The sequence below is a fragment of the Sminthopsis crassicaudata genome, chromosome 2 (assembly GCF_048593235.1).
Source record: "Sminthopsis crassicaudata isolate SCR6 chromosome 2, ASM4859323v1, whole genome shotgun sequence".
Lineage (NCBI taxonomy): Eukaryota > Metazoa > Chordata > Mammalia > Dasyuromorphia > Dasyuridae > Sminthopsis > Sminthopsis crassicaudata.
Window position 1 is genome coordinate 624,997,800 of NC_133618.1, and position 20,567 is coordinate 625,018,366.

At 49.4% G+C, this 20,567-nt stretch overlaps 2 protein-coding genes across 9 annotated transcripts in view; one reads left to right on the forward strand and one right to left on the reverse strand.

Moving 5' to 3' along the window:
- Window positions 1–2,484, reverse strand: part of PKD2L1 (polycystin 2 like 1, transient receptor potential cation channel) — an 81,318-nt gene extending 78,834 nt beyond the window's left edge. For 3 of the 6 annotated variants that reach the window (XM_074296307.1, XM_074296306.1, XM_074296309.1), the window contains exon 1: window positions 1,961–2,476. The gene's annotated coding sequence lies outside the window, so the exon portion shown is untranslated. Of the gene's footprint in view, window positions 1–1,960 lie in introns of all 6 variants that reach the window. The other 3 variants (XM_074296311.1, XM_074296308.1, XM_074296310.1) reach the window with 3 other exon arrangements.
- A 594-nt stretch (window positions 2,485–3,078) lies between these two features.
- On the forward strand, window positions 3,079–19,050 carry SCD (stearoyl-CoA desaturase). 3 transcript variants are annotated; one of them, XM_074296312.1, is made up of 7 exons: window positions 3,079–3,227; window positions 4,726–4,794; window positions 5,766–6,060; window positions 9,795–9,925; window positions 11,208–11,413; window positions 12,266–12,498; window positions 15,618–19,050. In XM_074296312.1, exons 1-7 carry the CDS (start codon window positions 3,171–3,173, stop codon window positions 15,815–15,817), a joined length of 1,191 nt encoding a protein of 396 aa, XP_074152413.1. In that variant the 5' UTR covers window positions 3,079–3,170; the 3' UTR covers window positions 15,818–19,050. The 3 variants fall into 3 exon arrangements, with proteins under 3 accessions (XP_074152413.1, XP_074152415.1, XP_074152414.1); XM_074296314.1 differs by lacking the exon at window positions 3,079–3,227 and adding an exon at window positions 3,307–3,325; XM_074296313.1 differs by lacking the exon at window positions 3,079–3,227 and adding an exon at window positions 4,238–4,632.
- Window positions 19,051–20,567: the final 1,517 nt, after the last annotated feature.

Sequence of the window (20,567 nt, forward strand, 5' to 3'; positions counted from 1 at the left end):
GAGAAGAAGTCTGTGGTGAGGGAGAGAGGGAGGATGTAAGGGAGAATGAGCTCAAAGTAAAAGGCAGAAAGATTAATTTTAAGAAGAGTGATCCCTTCTTGTGTGATAAGACCAGGAAGAAAGACAGTGATGATGTCAAGAAAGAATTTCCATTTCTAAGGGAAGTAGGAGGCCAGGAAATCTGCTGTGAGCACTAGAAATGGTTTTAGAGAATGAGATTTTTGAAAAGTGAAGCAGAAGGATTGAAAAACAACAGCAGAGGCTGCTAAAGCCTGGGATCCTTCATGGTTTGGGATCAAATGAGCCTGATTCCATTCCTTTCTCTAGCATCCCCAGAGCTGGGTCAGAGGAATCAGGTGGTAGGAATTACAGAAGGATAAAGATTCTCAGTTTGGAAACGGTGGGATGTCATGGGGGGAGGAATGTGAGGGATTTCCATGTAGTAGCTGAACAAACAAGAAAACAGCAAATGGCAAATCATAGGATCAAGGCTGGGTGAAAAGGCAAGTAAAATTGGAGTAGAAGGGGAAAGAGAGCTGGACAAAGTGACCAAAGGGCAATGAGTCTATTTAGTGTGAGCCAGAGAGTATCTAATTTAACTGGATAGGTCATGGCTCTAGGGTGGTCATGCAACACCAAACAACTATGAGGTTTAAGGTGTGATCATGTAGGTGCCAGATTAAGTAAAGTCATTAGAAGTAAGCTAGTTGAAGAATTGAGTCATTAGGCCTTCAGCACAAATATAGTAAAATCCCTGAGGAGCAAAGAGTACATCTAGAAGAATAGGATCATGGATTTAGAGCTGAGAGAAACTTAAAGGTCACTGAATCCAACTCCCACAGTCCCAAAGAGGTTGACACTTAGCCTGAATCATACTTCTAGTGAGTGCTGGAGCCAAGGTTTTTTGATTCTGCTCCATGATGTTTCCCCAAAAGGACACAGGGCTGGACAGAAGAAGGAGTCCTGAAAGCCAGGCTGAGACTTTGGTGCTTTATTTTAATCAGTAAAATGGGGAGCTATTGGGCTCCAGTAAGTATCCCAATGTCATATTAGTCTTAAATAGCAGAAACCAAGTCTTCTGGCCCAATTCAGTGTTTTTCCCACCAGATACCATGCCTCTCCCTTCATTTCCTCTCTAATTCTGAAAGATTTCCCCCCACAAAGTAGAGGGTCCATAGATTTCAAACAATGAGATATTCAGCCCAAGAATGCTGTGTGTACCTTTTATTTGATTTGATTTGAAGAGACTGACATGGGCTAATCCATTTCTTTCTTCTGGAGAAAATGAAGAGACTTGTCCACAATCACACATCTAGTAAGTGGCAAGGTAGAGATTCAAACCCAGAAGAACTCTGATTCTCATCAAAAGTTTTTAACCAAACCTCCTCTGCTATTAACTTTGTTAGTGCAAAGGAGTAGCAAACACTTCAATTCCACCTTTATGCCCAACTTAGGACTCATTTTCCTGGGTTCAAGTCTAGCCTTAGACACTTTCTAGCTGTGTGACCCCAGGCAAATCACTTAACCCTATTTACCTCAGTTTCCTCATCTGTAAAATGAGCAGAAGGAAATGTCAAACCGCTCCAGTATCTTTGCCAAGAAAAATCCAAATGGGTTCAGTCAAACATGGCCGAACAGCAATAACACTTCCCTTTTTCTGCCTCCCTCCCTGATCTATCCCGAGCACCAGCTCAGTGTGTCTAGTCCCACACAACTAGACACTACCACACAACCAGTGAGACTAAAATTCCTGGGTAATACAAAAACAGCAACCTTTCATTAGCCTCAGGGAGTCCTTCCCTGGATATCATCTGGTTTTAGGGCACCTCCTCCCCATCCAGGGTCTCCTGGAGGAATAGAAGGAATATGTTTAGACCTTGAGAGAATAAATAACCTTATCCTAACTAAAACTAAGCTCCACATCACTTCAGAGATAAGTTCCTGATAGGAGATCACTCACCTCTCTCTGGAAAGGAGAAGGATCAAAGGCGATAGTGGGAAGGTGGTGCTAGGGAATAGTTTACAATTTCTTCCAGTCACTGATGCTGACTACTCCATGGCAGATTCATCCAAGAACCTTCAATTTCCAGAGGCCTTAATTTTGTGCCAAACACAAAAGGGAAAACAATCCTTGTAACTGGCCCTGAGGGAGAGTCTAACCTTGAAAACAATCCCAGCCATGGGAGGAAAGGCCAGTTTTGTATTTGGGGAGATTATGGTCTAGACTAACAAGCTACTGGACTCTCCCATCCCCCCAGATCCTCCTAGAGCTGAGGCCTCTCTCTGACCAGTTCATTGACTGGGCCCCAACCACCCCTGGATCCAAAGGCCATCTCACCTCAGACTGGGTGGGGGAAGAGCCTGTAGAGGAAGAAATGGGAAGGGTGGGGGTAGTCAGAGGAAGTTCAGGGGGAAGCCACTGGCAAATGGAGAGGTAGAGAAGAGGATTCTTTGGGGGATTTTGGCATTTTAGGATTTACTACCAGAAAGTACTGTAGAGATCATTTTAGTCTAATCCCATCTTTAGACAAATAAGGAAACTGAGCCCCAGAGAGCAACTAGCTCCAAATCACAAAGGCAGAGCTCTGGCTTCTTCCACCATTCTCTTTGCATTCCACCAAATTGCTGAGGGAGGGGATGTGACCTGAAGAAGGTGACTGACCCCAGAGTGGCTCTCTAATGCATAAACCCCCTCCCTGGTGGCATCCAGAGAGCAAAGAAGGCCATTTCTCTGGTCATCGTCCTAGTAGAGCACAGGCTTGGGGCAGCTTAGCAGCACCCCCCTGATCAGGGCAGGGCAGGGCAGGGCAGGGCAAGGTTGGCCACTAGAGCAGAGCAAAGGGGTGGGTTTGCACATGGCAGCCCTTGTCCTGTTGGGAGGGGTGAGCTCTGAGCACCCTCCCATTTTGCACGGGGGAGATCTGTTAACTGAAGGCTGAGCAGGAACAAAAGAGTGTGGGGTCACACACCCTAACGAATCTCTTGAGACACTGCCAGCACAAGAATACTATGTGTACCTTTTGATTTCGTGCCTGTGTTTGAAGTGAATGTGACCATTTATCCCAGGCTCCACTGCCCGCGTTTGTTCCCTGGTGCTGGGGTGACTGTCCACACCGGGAGGTGCGTCTGGAGACCCCGCTGTCCGACACTTATGTGACTGTATATGGAGCATGCAGACAGTGGTCTCCGAATGTTTGGCTTTCTGGCCATGTGTAGCTCCGGCCTGGGTAATTAAGTAGGATCGCGGTTGCCATTGGTCTGGGAGGCTGTGAGGAGTCACCGGTGTGTGGCGGAGAGTTGCGGGTGTACGTTAGGGGCTGAGTTTGTAAGTCCGCTGCTTTGTGAATGTAAAGGGGGTGTGTGTCTACACTAGTGTAGGGATGTGATTGTGTGACTTCACTGGTCGGTTGTGGGGGACCAGACACGCTGAGCTGGTGCTCGGGATGGTGTGCGCATGTCTGAAGTCACCAGCTGGTCTCTGTAGTGCTGGGCACCGGGGCTAGCCGTGGAGCCGGGCTGCAGTAAGGAGGAGGGGGACTTTGGAGGGGACAATGCTGTAGCCGAGGGGGGGGAGGGAAGAGACAGGGGGAAGAGCCCTGAGGAAGAAGACTGGGATCCTAAAGAAGGGACTTTTAAGTGGGGGAGACTCTCCCTGTGGGATCCCCTGTGCTCGAGGTTCTGGAGCCCCAATACCCGGTGGCCTTCACCTTTCGGCCCGGGCGTGCAGAAGTGGGGAGAGATGCTGAGCGAGTGGAGGACGTCCCTTTGGGGCTTCACGCTAAACTTTGAGGAGCGCCCCCATGCTCCAGATCTCCGCCTCCTGCCTCTTCCCCACCTCTTCCCATCCCCCATTTCTCTCCTCCCGCCCCCCCTCCCGAGACCCCAGGCCAGCCACTCCCTAACGCCCCTCAGGGCCCCCCCCATTATTTCCCCCCCCCCCCCCAGGATGCGCAGCGGGGAACAGTTGTCCACAGCCCAGACTGAGGGCCCGAGGCTGGGAAGCGGGGAGTGGGGGGAGGAGAGAAGGCAGGAAGGAGGGAGGGACTTGGGATGGGGGGTGGACTGCGGGTGAGCGAGGGGTCGGGGCCCAGCCGCTCGCTCGCGGCAGAGGGAACAGCAGATTGCACCGAGCCAATGGCGAAGGCAGAATAAGGTGGCACCAAATTCCCGTCGGCCAATGGCGCGCTGGGGCGCACAGAGGCATCATTAGCATTTCCCCGGCGGCGGCGGCGGCGGCAGCGGTTGCGGCGGCTGCATCCCCGGCTCCAGCCCCGGTCCGGGCCCCGGCCCTCTCCACGCCCCGGCACTGTGTCTCCTCCCCTCGCCCGCCCTCTCGCACCCTCCACGCCGGGCAGCCGCTGCCAACGGCCCCTACTACGCACTTTGGCCCGAGTTGGCAGCGGATAAAAGGGGTCTGAGGAAATCCAGGACACGGTCCCCGGGCGTCAGCTGGGGCCTTTAAATCCTCCGCACCGGAGCGGCTAGAGCAGAGCGCGTCTGGGTCGTGGACGCGGAGAGAGCTAGCTAGGAAGGCGAGAGCCGCCGAGAGCTGAGAGCGGGCCGGACAGCGAGCGGACGAACGGGGCGCTTGCCCGGCTTCGAGCGCAGAGCGGCGGCGGCGGCGGCTGCGCGGTGCGGGACGGGGCGGGAAGGTGCGGGGCGGAGGGCGGCCTGCGTGCTCCAAAAGCCCAATCCTGAGTCCGAGTGCCTCCTCTCCCTCGGCAGCTCCAGTCCAGGAAGAACGAGACCTGCTCTCCGAGAACCCCGATGCCGGCCCATTTGCTCCAGGAGGAGGTGAGGCCCCTTAGAAGGAGCCCGGGCGCCCCTGGAGCTCCCGAGCTGGCGGCCAGAGAGAGGGAAGGAGGAGGGAGGGTCGGGGCTGTGCGCGGGGGAACAACGGGGTGGAGGCGAGCATGGAACCCGGCATTTAGAGAGGGAAGACACGTCGGAAACCAGCTTGGCCGTCCCACTCCCCATTTTCCAAAGACTGGCCCAAGGTCACACTAATAGCCAGTGGCCGAACTGAAGACTTTGTAGAAACGCTTACCCGTCGCTTGTTCATTGATAGATCGGATCCTACTTGGGCTGCTAGACCGGACCCTCCCTCCCACCGCTGCCACGCTTTGGGGGGAGGGGGAGGAAGCATTTTCTCTCTAAAAGGATGTTGACCTCCTTAGCCCAGAATTTTTCTCCCATCCAGCGAGGAAGCCCTAGTTTGAGGACACTTTCGCTGGAGTTTGATGCGATCTCTGAGCTCCCTCTCCTCTCCCCATTCCCTTTGGGGCCTCAGATTCCCTCCTTTTCATACTAAACCTTCTATTTCTACTGTCTCTTTTCCCCAGGGGCCCCTTGAGTTTTCTTGGTTCCGGGGACAGAACCAGAGCCAATTCTACAGGCGTTTTATAAATGCCTTCATTGTTCCAAGAACCGTGCTAGGCTTTAGGGAAACTGAGGCAAAAGAATTCGGCTCTGCTCTCTGGGAACTTATCTAATCTTCATCTGGGAATCTATCCTGCTGGGTTGAACTGTGGCAGAGGTAATGGAGCCCAGAGGATCATAAATCTAGACCTAGAAGGGACTTCAAAGCTACTTAGTCCAACCTCCTCATTTCACAGGAAACTGAGGCCCTGAAACAGGAAGTAGTTTCCTTGTGGTCGTTATTCATTCCCCAGCCAGGATTCAAACCCCAGTCCCCATTCAAGGCTCTTTATCCCCTATACCCCTAATAGGATTCATTGTAGTGCTCTTTTTTCTTGATTCCCCAGATCTCTCCCTCCTACACAATGACCACCACTACCACCATCACAGCCCCTGCCTCCAGGGCTCTGCAGAACGGAGCAGCCAGGGGAGCATCCAAAGCACCCCTTGAGAAGGATGAAGAGGGGATTGACTATGAGATGCGGGACGACATATTTGACCCCACTTACCAGGAGAAAGATGGTCCCAAACCCAAATTCATCTATGTCTGGAGGAACATCATCCTAATGGGCATGCTTCACTTGGGAGCCCTGTATGGAATCTTCCTGGTGCCTTCTTCTCGGGTGTATACCTTGATCTGGGGTAAGTTCCCCAGCCATGGAGTCTCGTGCTGGTCCAAGGGGCAGGTCTCCTTTATGGGTGCAGGAGGGGGCCCCCTTGATCTTTGCTGTGGGAGAAAAGGTACCCTGAGATAGTGCCCTGGCTTGGAAGTGTGTGTGTAGAGAGAGAGCAGGGAAAACAGATTTGGCTTGCTAGAGGTCTTGGCCACCCCACCAGGGAGTAACAGGAATTAGCTGCCCACTTTTCTGTCAGGAAAGGAGCCCCTCCTTTGTGTCCCCCTAGAGCCAGGCTGATTTCTTCCTAGTAGGGAGAGGCTCAAGGAAGAGTCCCATGTCCATGTTACATGGTTGTGGTAGCTGGGTGTGCCTGAGCATATAATTAGTGCCACAAGCCTGGTCTTAAAAAGCAGCAAACCTCATGAACCTTTCTCCCCAGAGACATCCATCTTGCCTGCTTCAACCACATCTCTCCCTATTTTCTCCATCTCCCACTGTTGCCCCTGGCCCCAGGGATCTGGCTGCCCTGGAGGAAAGGGCAAGGCAAGTCATGCTGGCCTGGAGCAAGCAGGACAGGCCTGGACAGGACAGGGAGCCAAGGGGAACAGGGAGCAGACCCCAGGCCTTGTGCCAGCTAAGTAACAAAGGGCTGCTTTAGGAGAAGCAGCTCAGCTCCTTGCCATCTCTGATGGGGCTTTTCAGGGCCCTCCATCTGTGTGTGCTGGTCCCAGGGCCTCCCACATGTGCCATTCACAGAGGTGGCCCCATCCCTCCCATTCTGAGGTTACAAGCTGGCGGGGAAAGGGCAAAAGCAATCGCAAGCTTCTAGGGTCCCTCCAGCCCTATCTGAAGGGAGTTGAGCTATTATTATTTTCCTAAGAGGGGCCCGCATGGTATAAAATAAGAGGCTGAGCCAAGGAGATTTACAAAGCCCACTTGTGGAAGCAGAATGGGGAAGGATAATGGATTAAGTGTTAGCCTGGGAGTCAGCAGGGGTACTAGGCAAATTCTGCCTTCAGGCAAACACCTTTACCCTGGGATCCTTGTCTGGAAAGTGGAGCTCACTCTCTAGGGTGCACCTCAGTGTGGTAAGGCTCCAAAGAGATAGTGCTTTGCAAACTTTAGCACACTGAGAGACATCAGTTTTTCTTCTGTTCCATTTGTCCATAAGGGTCCAGCAGAAGAATTGTCATTTCTCCCCTAGGTGACACCTCAGGCTTCCTGAAAGTTGAAAATCTTGGGGGTCTCTGACCTTCTGCTGTAGACAGGGAAATGTTGCCCTGAGCTGTCTTTTCTCCAGTTGAAGAATGGGGACAGTAATATAATCCTTTCTCATCTGCAGACTGAAGGAGGCTGTGTTCCTTCAGTTCCCAGGGATAGAGTGAAGCCCAGGAGAGGTAGACTAGCCCAGACCAGGCTCAGACAGAAAGAGTTCTTACATGTAGGGGCCCACCAGCTCTGCTCTGTCCCGGCCGGCTCTGAAGTGGCAAGACAGGTCAAAGGTCAGGAGTCTCAGAGAGAGGGGAAGATGGGATAGGCTCCGAAGCAGCTTCTTTCCAGCCTGGATCTTGTGGGAGACCTATGTTTAACTCTACTAAGGGGGTAGAGGAAGGATACTTGTCTGCATGTGTGAAGGACCCTGGGGGGGAGGTGAAATGAGCATGATGCATTATAGAAGGAGCTACCTTGGTTTACCCCAGTTTATCCCCAAGGCTCTGCCCCAGGAGGAAAAGCTGGTGGTGCCCAAGGGTAGGGATGGCAGAGGGCTTTGGGCTCCTCCCATCTATCCTGATAGGACCAGCCAGGACCTGGGGTTTTGACCACCTTTCCCTTTCGGGCTTGGCAGCTGGGAGAGCCAAGATGAGAGGAGGCAAGATTCAGGGATCCTTTGGAGAAAAGCTGTAAGACCCTTTCTCTGCCCATTTAAACCTCATTTTCTCCATCTCAGAAAGAATCTGACTAAAGCTTCTTTAGGCTGGGCTGTGCCTGGCAGTGCTCAATGCTGACTCAATGATAGTTGTGTGTGTGTGTGTGTTCTTCCCCTCCACCCCCCTGAGATCTTCTCCCCAGAAATTCTAATAGCCTTCCCTTTGGGTTTTGTTCTTCCTTTGACAGACTCTGTGGGTGTAGTAAGAGAAAGAAGCCAGAGTGTGGGAGTCGGGACTCCTGGGTTCTATTCCTAGCTTCACCCACTGACTCACTGCGCTTTGGGCAAGTCTGTACCCGTAATCTATGCCTTGGTTTCCCTGGCTGCACAGATGGGCTGGGACGCCATCCTTTGAAAGTGTGTTGAGGTCAATGTGCAAGTTTGAGGCTTGGTGAATAGAGAATGCAAGGGTTGAGGACCTTATCCAGGATGGGGAAGCTGGAGCTTTCTGGCCTTAAAAGATCCTAAGCCCATCTTTCTGGTATGAATTTAGTAGCTTGGATTTGTTTCACTGTGAAGAGAGCCTCCCTCAGGTGTCTGAAGACCAGTTGGATCTTCATTAGGTGAACAGGGTTAGGGATTGAAGGTGGCCTAAAGGATTCCATTAAAAATCCTGTCTTTAAGTAGAGCCCCAAAGTCCTTGGAAGGAAAAGAAACAAGTGGACTGAGTTAAAGCTACAACTAGTATTTGCATAGTAAAAAAAAACCAAACCCACAAAAAGCCACATTTCATCTGTTCTCTCCTTTGACTCTGACAAGAGCTCTTTGAGAAGGGTGCTGTTATTATCCCCATTTTACAGATGAGGATAATAGGCTCATTGATCTCCAGCTGCAAAGGGACCTTTGAAGCAATCTAGTCCCAACCCTTGGGTTTGACCGAGGGGGAAGCAGGACCCAGGACCATTGAGCGAGTGACTTATTTAAGTGGCAGTGTTTGAATATAGATCCTCTGACTCTGGAGGCAAGGAACTTTCCACTGCTTCACTCAAAAAGGCGGAATTTGAACCCACGGGTTCCTAGTTCCTCACTAATTGAACATACTGCCCCCTGATTAAGAAGAACATTGATTTGCTAATTGCTTTCCCTACCTCTGCTTCCCAGTGATCTGGAAATAAGAGGAAATATCCTTTGGGAAATGGGGTGACCCAACAAGGCCGTTGTCGGGCAGAAAATGTGCCCGATAACTCTGGCCCTTCTGTTCTTACTCAGTCTTGGCAACTTCTCACTTGGAAAGCTGACATTTCTAAACTGTTCCTGGCATGTCTGGAAATAAGTGGCTTTACCTTTAAAGAGAGTGGGCTGACTAATGGAGAAAGTTTGAAGTTCAAAGCAGTAGTCCTAGTCCTATCGATTCCCTGGAATAGGGAAACCAGCCCCCAGCCGGAGCCTCTCAGCCACAGCCAGCCCTTGGAGTCTGTGCAGGGAGGGTGCTCTCTTGCTTTGTTGGAGCTCTGCTCTCTGTGCTCAGAGATACTATCTCCAGAGCCTCCTTCAAGCCCTTGGGAGGTAGCTGGGAGATTCTTAGGCACCAGGGAAGTGAAACCTAAGGTACCAATTACAAACAGATCTGGGTCAGAACGAGTGCTAGCTCAGCAGTGAATGGCCTTCCTTTCTCCCAGGACTGGCCTTTTCCTTTTCTTCCTCTCACAAAGAAACAATGTACATTGGAGGAAATAAACAAGAAGGAAATGTACGTTGGAGGAAATATACAAGAGGGAAATGTGCGGTTGGAGGAAATCTACAAGAAGGAAAGTGTGCATTCAAAGAAATGTACAAGGAAGCAATGATTGACTTTCTCCCTTTGTTTCACTTTTCTTCCTCCTGGCAAATAGCATTTGGATACTACCTGATCAGTGCCCTGGGCATCACTGCTGGGGCCCACCGCCTGTGGAGCCACAGAACCTATAAGGCTCGCCTGCCCCTCCGAATCTTTCTGACGATCGCCAACACCATGGCATTCCAGGTGAGAAGTCAGCCTTCCTTCTGTTCCCATTCTTTCTTTGTTCACCTGCTCTAACAGGTCCCATTCAGGTATTGGGGTTTTCCTCTAACCCTAGAGGCTCCCACATAGAAGCCTGGTTTTATATCTAGGTGAAGGGGGAGAGACTTAGTAAGCACCTACTATAGCATACGATATATGCTCTAGTTAATGGGCTAATGCTTCAACTAAATATAGTAAATGCTTCTAGAATATAGAAGAATAATCAATCCATTAAAAATAAGCATTTATTAAGTGCCTACTATTTGCTAAGCTCTAAGGTAGCTTTCTGTCCATAAATGACTGAGCTCCAATGGGATTGGAGCAGGAGCTTCTTAACCAGAATTCTATGGATTTATTTTTTAAATTCGGATTAATTGGTTTCCTTTGTAATCCTATGTATTTTATGCATTTGAAAACATTCTGAAAATGTCCCAAGGGAATGAATAATGCCAAAGGGTTAGAGAATCTTTGGGTTTCAGGCTGTTACAACAGTCTCATAGAGATCCTTGTGGGCTCCTGTTCCCCCTCATCTACTCTTCCAGCTGATCTGGACCTATCTGAAGCTATAGCTTGCTCTCAGGCCATCTGTGTCAAGAGTCGATCTTTCTTTAACAAGAAGCTCCAAAAGCTAGGGAGGAACTTTTACTCCTAACTCACTGTTAATCAGCTCCAAGGTAGAAGCGTGTAAATAATTCCACAAGAGCCTGCCTCTTCATGGGGTGGAGGAGACTGAACACCATTCCCCTGCCTTGCATATGACTTGGTATTTACTATGGTACTATACACCTCTAGGCTACCTCTCCTCTCCTTAGTGATGCAACTGAGCTCTACATTTCTGGAGGGCATCTGTCAGGGCCTACAGGATGTCAACACACTGAACGGGACTAATGCTACAGTGTGGCTGACATTTGGGAGGGGCCAGATATACTTAGAGTAGAACCGGGGTTCTGGGGCACAGCACCTATGGTCGTTTTGGTGGGCTGGCTGTTTTGGCAGTGGGAGATGACTAAGCTAGGCTAGTCCAGTCCAGTCCAGTGAAATCTTTCTCCAGTCCCTGCAATTTCTCTCTCCTAAGCACTTTGCCTTGATGCTGTGTATCCCAGTCATGGAGAAAGAAGCCAGCTTTGTGTCTTGGGGTATCTGAGCCTGCAAAATATCCCTTCCTTTGTGATCTAAAGTGAAGATCAGTCAGTTGGACTGATCCTCCTCAGATGTCTTGCTTTTCCTTATCTCATGCTTACTCATGTCTCTTTTCTACCTCCAGAATGACATTTTCGAGTGGGCCCGGGACCACCGAGTCCATCATAAGTTCTCTGAGACAGATGCTGATCCCCATAATGCCCAACGTGGGTTTTTCTTCTCCCATGTGGGCTGGCTGCTGGTGCGCAAACATCCAGATGTCATTGAGAAGGGCCGTTTGCTTGACCTGTCCGATCTGAAAAGTGAGAAGCTGGTGATGTTCCAGAGGAAGTGAGTAGATGGGGGCCAAGGGAGCTTAGTGGTGAGAGTGCCTGGGCTTCGAGTCAGGAAACCTGTGTTCAACTCCAACCTCGGTCATTTACTAGTTGTAGGATCCTAATTTCATTTTAAGTCTGCCTCAGTTTCTTCATCTGTAAAATGGAAATAACAATAGCATCTAGCTGCCAGAATTTGTTGCCAAGTATTTATTGTGTGAAGTTCCTAGTGTAATGCCTCATACATAGTGTTTTAACAAATGCTTTGTTGCTACTTAGGGTGATTTTTCAGCACAGCCTAGAGGTTAGAGTGTTGGAGGAAGGTCTAGATACATTAGTGCCTGAATCATGTGATGCTGGCCAAGCAAATCACTTGATATATCTTGAGCTTCTAAAATGCCTCTTCTCACAATTGAAGCACTATAGAAATGGGAATATTTCATTATTCCCTACCCTGGCTGTGTCCAATATCCTGGGATTAAGGATCTTTAGGAGTGGAAGAGATCCATACCTCCATGAGGCTGTCTGTAAAAACTGAGCAGTCAGTTTCATACTGAAACCTAGGAAGGACTGCAGAGGCCATGTGAGAACTTGGGTTCAAATCCCATCTTAGATACTGTTTAGGTGATCTGAGGTAAATTGTTGAATCTTTCAATTTCCTCATCTATAAAACTGAGAAAAGTTGGGCAGCTTCTAAGGTTCTTTTTAGCTCCAGAGTCCAATCATTTTTGCTCCTGTCCTACCCCACGCACCCTCCCTCTCATCTAGTGGGACAAAGGAGAAAAGCCCAGCCTACCTGAGGATTGATAGCAGAGGCTTTCTGCCTTAAGGGATCCTTGACTTCATGTGCTACATCTTTTCTTGACAGATACTACAAAATTGGCATCCTCCTCATGTGCTTCATATTGCCCACATTTGTCCCCTGGTACTTCTGGGGAGAAGATTTTGCTCATAGCCTGTATGTTGCCACCCTCCTGCGGTATGCTGTCGTGCTGAACGCCACCTGGCTCGTGAACAGTGCTGCTCATATGTATGGCAGCCGGCCCTATGACAAGAACATCAACCCCCGAGAGAACATCCTGGTGGCCCTTGGAGCTGCAGGTAAATTCCCAATGCAACCTGCTTTGTCTTGGTTTAACTCTAGTCTAGGTTGGGTGAGAAATTTTCCAAAGAGCACAACAGTGATTAAGGGGATCTCTCAATCCAGAGTTGACCAGAAGACTTCTGTTGTCTATGTTCTATATACATAGACAGGCAGAAGTGCTATCTCCCTGATCGTTGTTATTATTTAATATGAATTAACCCTTTACCAAAATGGTGGCCTGATCTTGGTCCCTCCGTTAATGGCATCCATCCCCATGATCAGATTTGATTTGGGGGCAGGAGCCTTGGCATTCACTGATGCAACAAAGGTTAGTTGTTACTCTGTCCCTGTCACTGAGTGCTCTTGTCCCTCTCCTTCCCACCCCATTCTTATTCTTTGCCTAGGTTGCCTCTCCTACCCACTCACCCACCCTGAGGGTGTGGCTCAGTCCTGTACTTAAGGGCTTGCCTCTCCCTGTTCTAATGCATATATATATATATAGCGCCCCTTCTTCCTCTCCTGGCCTAACCAAATCACCTAATCTCTGGCCTCAATTCTGTGTCTAAATTAGCATCTTCAAATAAGTAGGATGACCTTTAGTGCCCCTTCTAGCTAGATGAGCTACAGGTATTTTGCACTTCCTGTCTCACTGTCCAAGATGGGTGGAAAACATAGCTGGCCTTGACCAGGAGCTCTAGGTGAGAATCCCACTTCTCTCACTTATGGCTGAAAGGACAAAGGACCTTACACAAATCGCTTCATCTCACTAACTCTTCCTCAAAGAATGTGACCTAAGGTCCTTCTTAAATCTGTGACCCCTTAGATCTTGGTTCCCCTTTCCAGTGTCTTTGTTCTTACTAAGGCCAATGGCTTCCGTCTTTGGTTTGCACTCTACTCCCTGTTTGATCATCCTGGGTCTCCGCACCCTGGCGCCACATTTCATTGTCTTATAGAAGTGGCCCTCTGCCCTGCTACCTTCTCTCCAGGCTTTGACCACAAGCCCAATGCTAGTATGTTGATTTTAGGTTCCCCCGTTGGCCATTGTCTACCTTCCTTGAGCTCTGTTATTATGTTCTGGTACACGAATTTTTTTTTTTTTTAATTTAAATAGTACATGAAAGTTACTTAAAACAATAAACGGGGAAATCTGGGAGAGGCAGAGCAAACAGCAATTGGGCTTTGAACTCATCCCATATTCACGTCTTCAATGCTCTTTGCCCACAGTGGCAGCAGAAACCTTCCTGCCCCTAGTCCACCAGGAGATGCTCCTCCCTACTCAGCCTCCTGGGTCAGCTCTTGCTGCCCTCCCAGTTTGAAGCCTGTGTCGCATCTAGAGCTCCCTTTCTTTTCTACCTTTGTGTCTCCACATGTTGGCACCGATGGCCAGCCTCAACCTTTAGCCCCGGGGTTATCCCATCCCACCCACAGAGTTCACATTGTAGATAAGCAGGTGTTGGAGAGTCCCTGTAGCTCATGATCCCTGGCCCTGTGTCATTTAGCCAGGACATCCTGCCCTCAGATGTTATTAATAGTGTCATTGATGTTTCTGGAGCACTTTTATCAGTCTGGGGCTGGACAAGCACGTTTATTAGAGAGCCCTGGGGCCTTCCATGTAGGTCACCATTGTTACCCTTGCTTACCAACTGGAAAAGGAAGCTATGGCCCAGGGCATTGGGAAAGATTTATTTATTTATTTTTTATTAATTTTATAACATTTTTTTTTTGACAGTACATATGCATAGTTAATTTTTTACAACATTATCATTGGGAAAGATTTAGAAATTCTTTTCTTGTGTTCAGGGAAACCCCTCCATAGTGCAAACAAATTTGATGCTCTTGGGCTGAGATTTAACCTCTTCAGGCCCCAGTTCACTATCTTTGGTTGGAGAGGGTTAAGTCCTCTAAAGTCCCTTCCCTTGGGCAGCTAGATGGCTTCTTGAGAATTCATCCAGCCTGATACCTAACTAGCTATGTGACCCTAGTGCCAGGAAGGCCTAAGTTCAGTTTACTCATCTGTAAAAGGGGATAATACTGCCTGGAGTAGTATTTCTTACCCTCTTAGGTTTTAAAGCTCAAAAACAATCATATCATAAACATACTGTGTTTACTGTGTAAATAGCTTTTTTTTTTTTTTTTTTTTTTTTTTTTTTTTTTTTAATTCAGCCAAAAGGAAACTTGCCCTTACTGTCCCAGAATCCCATTTTTGGGGATTTTTAGCTCTCTGGCTGGGACCCAGGAGAGATTTCAGAAGCTGCCTCCCTAGAGAACCTGGAGCTTCCAGAGGAAGCTTGGCTATGCCAGCATTTGCTGAGCCAAGGATAGCTGCAGGCAGAGATTCCAGAGCTCTTTTCCTACATTTCTTCTTGCATTACACAGAGATATCCTTACCCTTCTTCCTATAACTGCCACTCTCATTCAGGCCATCATAGATTCAACTTGGGTTGTTGAAGTCATCCCTTAATTGGGACTGCTGTTTTTCAAGTCCATCCTTCACCCCTAGCTGCATAAGTGACTTTTTTTCCCCCCTAAAGCACGGGTCACTGCAATGGCTCCTCATTGGCTCCATGATTAAGTAGACTCCTCTGCTTGGCATTTAAAGCCCTTCACAACCTGATGCCAGCCTATCTTTTAGCCCTGGTGCACTTGGCTGCTTTTTCTGCACACTTGCATTCCTTTCCTACTGTCCTACTGATCTTTAGAAATGACGTTCCAGTTCCAGCTCTATGTCTTTGCCCAGGCTGTGCTCTACGCTATTAAAGCCATCCCTTTCTTCCTCTAGTTTCTTTGAGAAATCACCTCAAAGATCCTTTTCTGCTTAGGGACCATCAAGTACTAGTTCCTTTACCTCCAACTCAAAGTATTTTGTATTTACTTTGCATACACACTTACCCTAACTCTGTGTTGGTTTTTCTCTAATAAAATGAAAGCTTTTTGAGGGCAGGGATTATCTTAGTTTCCCAACTGTGTGCCTGGAACCTAGTAGGCAGAGAACTGGTGCTTGTTGGTCAATTGGTTGGCAGATATGGCTGAGTCCACTCATTAAAGCGATTTCCACCCTTGTACCCCAAGTCGTGACTCCCCAAAGAGTTGAGGTGCTTCTGTGAATCTGCTCACCCCCTCTTCTCCCCTGTAACAGGTGAAGGCTTCCACAACTACCACCACACCTTCCCCTACGATTACTCCGCCAGCGAATACCGCTGGCACATCAATTTCACCACCTTCTTCATCGACTGCATGTGTTTCCTCGGCTTGGCGTACGACCGAAAGAAAGTCTCCAAGGCAGCCGTGGCAGCCAGATGCGCCAGAACTGGTGAAGGGAGCTGGAAGAGCGGCTGAGGCCTCCCTCCCCACCCCCAGCAAGCCAGCAGGGCAGAGGTCTAATGTTCTCTTTATTAACTACTGAATAATGCTACCAGATGCTAAAGATGATGATTTTTTAACCCATTCCAATACAGTATTCCTTTACAATGCAAATGTATTGAAAGCCAACAACTCTGCCTTTGTGAATGCTGAGATGATCTCGCTTTTCCTTTTCCTTCTTCTCCTTCCCCTGTTGTGATCCCTTCCCTTCCCTTCTTTCCCCCCCACTTTCCCTGCCTTCTAAGCAAGCGGCTGGTGTGCTCTGGGCTGGCTCTCTGGAGTGTCACTGTTGGTCTTTTCCCCTCAGTGATTCTCTTCCTTTGGGCCCCCCCAAGGATGAGGAGAATAAACCTAGAAAGGAGTAGGGCTGCTTTCCCTGCTCCTTCCAGCCAACCTCATTCCCTTCTAACTGGAGTGGAGGGTCGTTCTTCTTGGCTGCTGTTTCCTTCTGGAAACAGAGGCAGGGAGAAAGGAAGTAGCTTGTCTACTGTGTTTGGGGGGAGGGTGTGAGAAAGAAGGCTAAAGTCTCTGCCAATCATCCCGCTAGCCCACTCCTCAACAAAATGGGCCTGTTCTCTGTCCTGAAGTTGGGTGTGGTTAGTGGGATGCTAAACCATCAGTGGGTGCTTCCCATAAGGCTTAGGGCAAGGCAACATTAAGCACACCTAGGGAACTAAGGGGCAAGTCCCTTGTTCCTAATGAAATTGACCTGACCTAAAGAAAGTATGGGAAACAAGGAAACAGTCATTCATTGGAAAATGTAAAAGAAACCAATCTCACATCCTCACCCCTCCCACTTCCATACAGGAGCTTTGGGAGTGTTGGCTCCCCTGCCTTTCACTGCTGAACAAGACCACAATAAACTGGGGTTCCAAGCTTACCGTAGGGAGGAAAGATCGGGGTCAGTGTTTCAAAGGTCACAGTTATTTCCTGGGGTTTCCTAGTTTGAAAGCTGGTCTGGTAAAACAGGTCAAATTTGAAAGATCCGATCCGAGATCCTTCCTCTCCCTCTAGATAATGGCTACCATGGACATCCCTTCTGGAGCATACACACACCCTATCTATTTTTTTCCCCTCTACTCTCTCATACCCTCCAGAGCCAAGAACTTGCCTGGAGAAGCACAGTAGGGATTTAGGGGCTCAACCTTTGGTTTCTCCTGGTCTCCCTGACTTCTTCCCCCTCCTGTCTCTGGGCAGGCAGCAACGGGGGCTGCAATTGCTCAGGGGCAGGGAAGCACCCCTGATGTTCCCTCTATAATGTGGCTACCCCAATTCAGTTGACCTGCATTGCCTCTTCATTCCCTCACTGGCCCATTATCCTGCTGACTCAAGGCAGAGCTGGCAAACCTGCTGGGGAACATCCCAGGGTCAAATGGAAGCTCAGCTAATCCCTGACTAAATGCTAGTGCCATCCCAGTGAGCCAGCCCCACTGGGGAGGGAGCATACTGGGTGGACCGTGTTAACTGTGAGCCAAGGCCAGGGCTTCTGGCTGGTTCAGAGGGAACTGAGTGGACTCTTGTTAGGAAGGGAAATCACTGGGAGAAGACCTCACTCTTCCTCCTCACCGGACAGAACTAAGGAAAGGGCCACATTTGTTGGGTTGTTGTTTTTTTTTGTTGTTGTTGTTGTTGTTTTTTGCCCTGCTGGCTTAAGGGAATACTCCCACCAACCTAGCCAGAGGCTATCACCACTGGGCCTTGAGGGATCTCAAAGCATCTTCCCTTGTATTCCCCTGGCTTTGCTGCTGTCTTACTGGGACTGCCAGCTCCGTGGTTGGGGTAGGACTTGGAGGGGGCAGCTTGCTTTCTGTCTGGGTTCTAAGAATAAATAGGCCTGGAGAGAAGGTTCAAAACAGGTCTGAAGATCTGGCTTTTGAGCTGTTCCTCCCGGCAGGAAAGAAATAAGATAGAAATGTCCATGTTTAGTTTAGATCTGCTGGCCTTTGTGGGCCTCCCCCTAAGAGAGGTCTGTTGGGAATTTTAATCCCACCTGGACATCACAGAAAAAGTACAATGAAAAGGGCTTGTCTCTTCTAACAAATGTTCAGTGGAGACCCGGTGCTCCAACCCTGTATATGGCATCTTGTCTTGACTCTCAGGGGAAGGAACACTCGTATGAGAAGATGACAAAGCTCAAAGCAAAAGAATATATTTACAAACGATTAAAAACGGACTCAGGACTGACAGAGCCTGAATTCCCATTAGTCCTTGCTCTGCGGGCAGGCTAACAAATTCCTCTGGGTGCCTTCTATGGGTTCTAATCAGTATTGAGGGTGAGTCTGCCTCCACTCCTCCTCCTTGCTGCTTCTCTACAGCCTCTCTGACCAGAGGGAGCAGCTGGTGAAAGAGCAGAGACCCAGACCCAGCAGGAGAATTGACGATTTACTGTGGGACTGCATTTCTGTGCTTCAGTTGGAGAAAAAAAAATTGTTTTGTTTTTGTTTTTTCTCTGGGGGCTTTCCTGTTAAGAGGCCCACGTGGCGGATGGAAGTAATTTGAATGTATTTGATTTAGGTGTTTTGTTTTATTTTTTTCCTTTTTTGTTTTGTTTTTTAATTAGATTAAAAGATGGTTGCAGCATTTAAAATAGAAACTTTCCCCTTGGTCTGCTTGTATCCTCAATGTTCTCTTCAAAAGTTTAGCTCATATAAGCCAGGGCAAGAAATAAGGAAATAAGATGGCTGTGTTACTTGTAGTGGTTTAGGGAGAGGGCCTCCCCTCCGAGCTCTGCCGCTGACTTGCTGTGTGACCCTGGGCAAGTCACTTAATTTAACTATTCTGTGCCTCAGTTTCCCTGTCTGTTAAAAATAGGGGTAATAATACTGACCTACCTCACAGGGCAGTTGTGAGGCGGGACTAATGTTTGTAAAGCACCTTGGAGTCCCTTCAGCTGAGGGGGCTTCCTACAAGATACCTTGGACCTCTAGAAACCTGGCTCGGGGTAGAGATGGAGTGGCTGAGCTGAGCATGTTGGGAAGGGAGTGCATTGTGGGGGGAGGGGGAAGCTGGAGGGCTCAGCAACTCTGTTGCTATGGAAACGTGAGCAGGCTACCTTTTCCTAGGTTGGGAATTTTTTTCCTTTATTTTGGATTGTAGTATCTGTGACCTGCGAAAAATAATTTTGGAATAATTTCTATTAATATTGACTCTAAAGTTATTTACTGATCTGAGATTGTGTTTGTTCATAATAAAAGTGAAGTGAATCTGAATGCGTTGTGTGGAGGGATTCCGGCGCTCGCTCCCTCGCCCTGCTAGGTAAGGTTCCCTCCCCCTAATTGGAGCCTGTTCCTTTAAGAGTGGGGAACCCGCAGGAGCTGTTGGAGCCGGCCCCGCCCCTTTGCCCTGCTGTCTCCCGGGCCTGGAGACTGGAAGAAAGGTTACTCTGGGTTAAATGAAGGCTGGGGCTCAGGTCCTGCCGGCAGACACGTAACTGGAGCTAGCGAGTCCCCTCCCCCTCCCCCCCCTTCGCCAGCCAGCTGCTTCTGGCTAGTTGCCTGCTCCTCCCATCCCGTAGGCGCTCCGAGGGCTGTAGGTAGCCAGCTCAGCACTGGAAAGGGGGGATCCGCTCCCCCACGCTGCCTCGCGGGAGCTTAAGAAGTCTGGGCGGAGAAAATTTGGCCGCTTCTTGAGCCAAGGACCTGGGGCAGGGGGGAGCCGGGAGAAGGAAGTTGGGGGGCTAGGCTGAGTGGACCCTCCCTGTTCTCTACTGTCGCTGGTTCGGGAAGTTCCCTGTTCCTCCCTTCCAGTAAGCGCTCCTCCCCACTCCGAGAGCTGTAAAGTAGCCAGCTCTGCATTGGAAAAGGGGAGGGGGTCTGCCTGGCCCCCTTAACCCTAGAATCGTGCCCATTGGCCCTCTGCCACACTGCTTTCCCCTCCCCCAAAGAAGACAGCTTGGGTTTTTGCTAATCCTCGAATCAGAGATCTGGGGGTGGGGAGTGAGGGGAGTCACAAAACATAAACGCAATCAGCTGAAATCAGGGTTAGAAACCCTCCCTGAACCCACGTGGAGCTCCTCCTAGGTACCTGACACAATACTTAGCCACACGTGTGTAGAGAAGCTCACGCATGTGGACTCATAACCAGACACGGACATGTGGTGTAACTACAGGCAATGTCTTGCATCCTTCCAAGCCCGAGTTTGCATACCTCTGGGTGCTTGTCTGCTCCTAAGTGTGCCCGGCTAGGCTAATGCACATCCCCGTGGCCGTGGCAGGACCCCCGAGGGTATTAGTCCGAACACTGGAGCGGATGCTTGAGTGCCTGGGTATGTCCAGTGGGCGCTTTGGCACACATGGGTGTCTGATGAATTGGGGAAAGAGAAGGAGCCAAGATGTACTGTAAGAAATGCTCCCAAGAGGTCACACAGAGGGGGGCAAAGACCCTGAGTTCTGCATGAGGCCAGAGAAGGACCAGCAGATCCCAGCAGGCTTTAGACCAGTGAGGGTGCTCTGGAGGACTAAACCAACTCGGGACCAGTTGGCTGGGTTCTTTGGCCATGGCCTCCCATATTCAATTTCACCTGGTCACTGGGGCATTCAATTAGGGCAATTGCAGAAGTCCCTGTAGAGGAGGCAGATGCTCCAGGGAAAGGGCAGGAATCTCGCTTGGAAGCTATGGCTCACTGGGTAATGGACTGGTCACAGTCAAGCCAGGAGTTGGTGCTCAGGAGACTGCCCCCTTTCCAGGTCTTCTGTCTATTAATCAGCAGCCTGGGGATCTGGGCAGG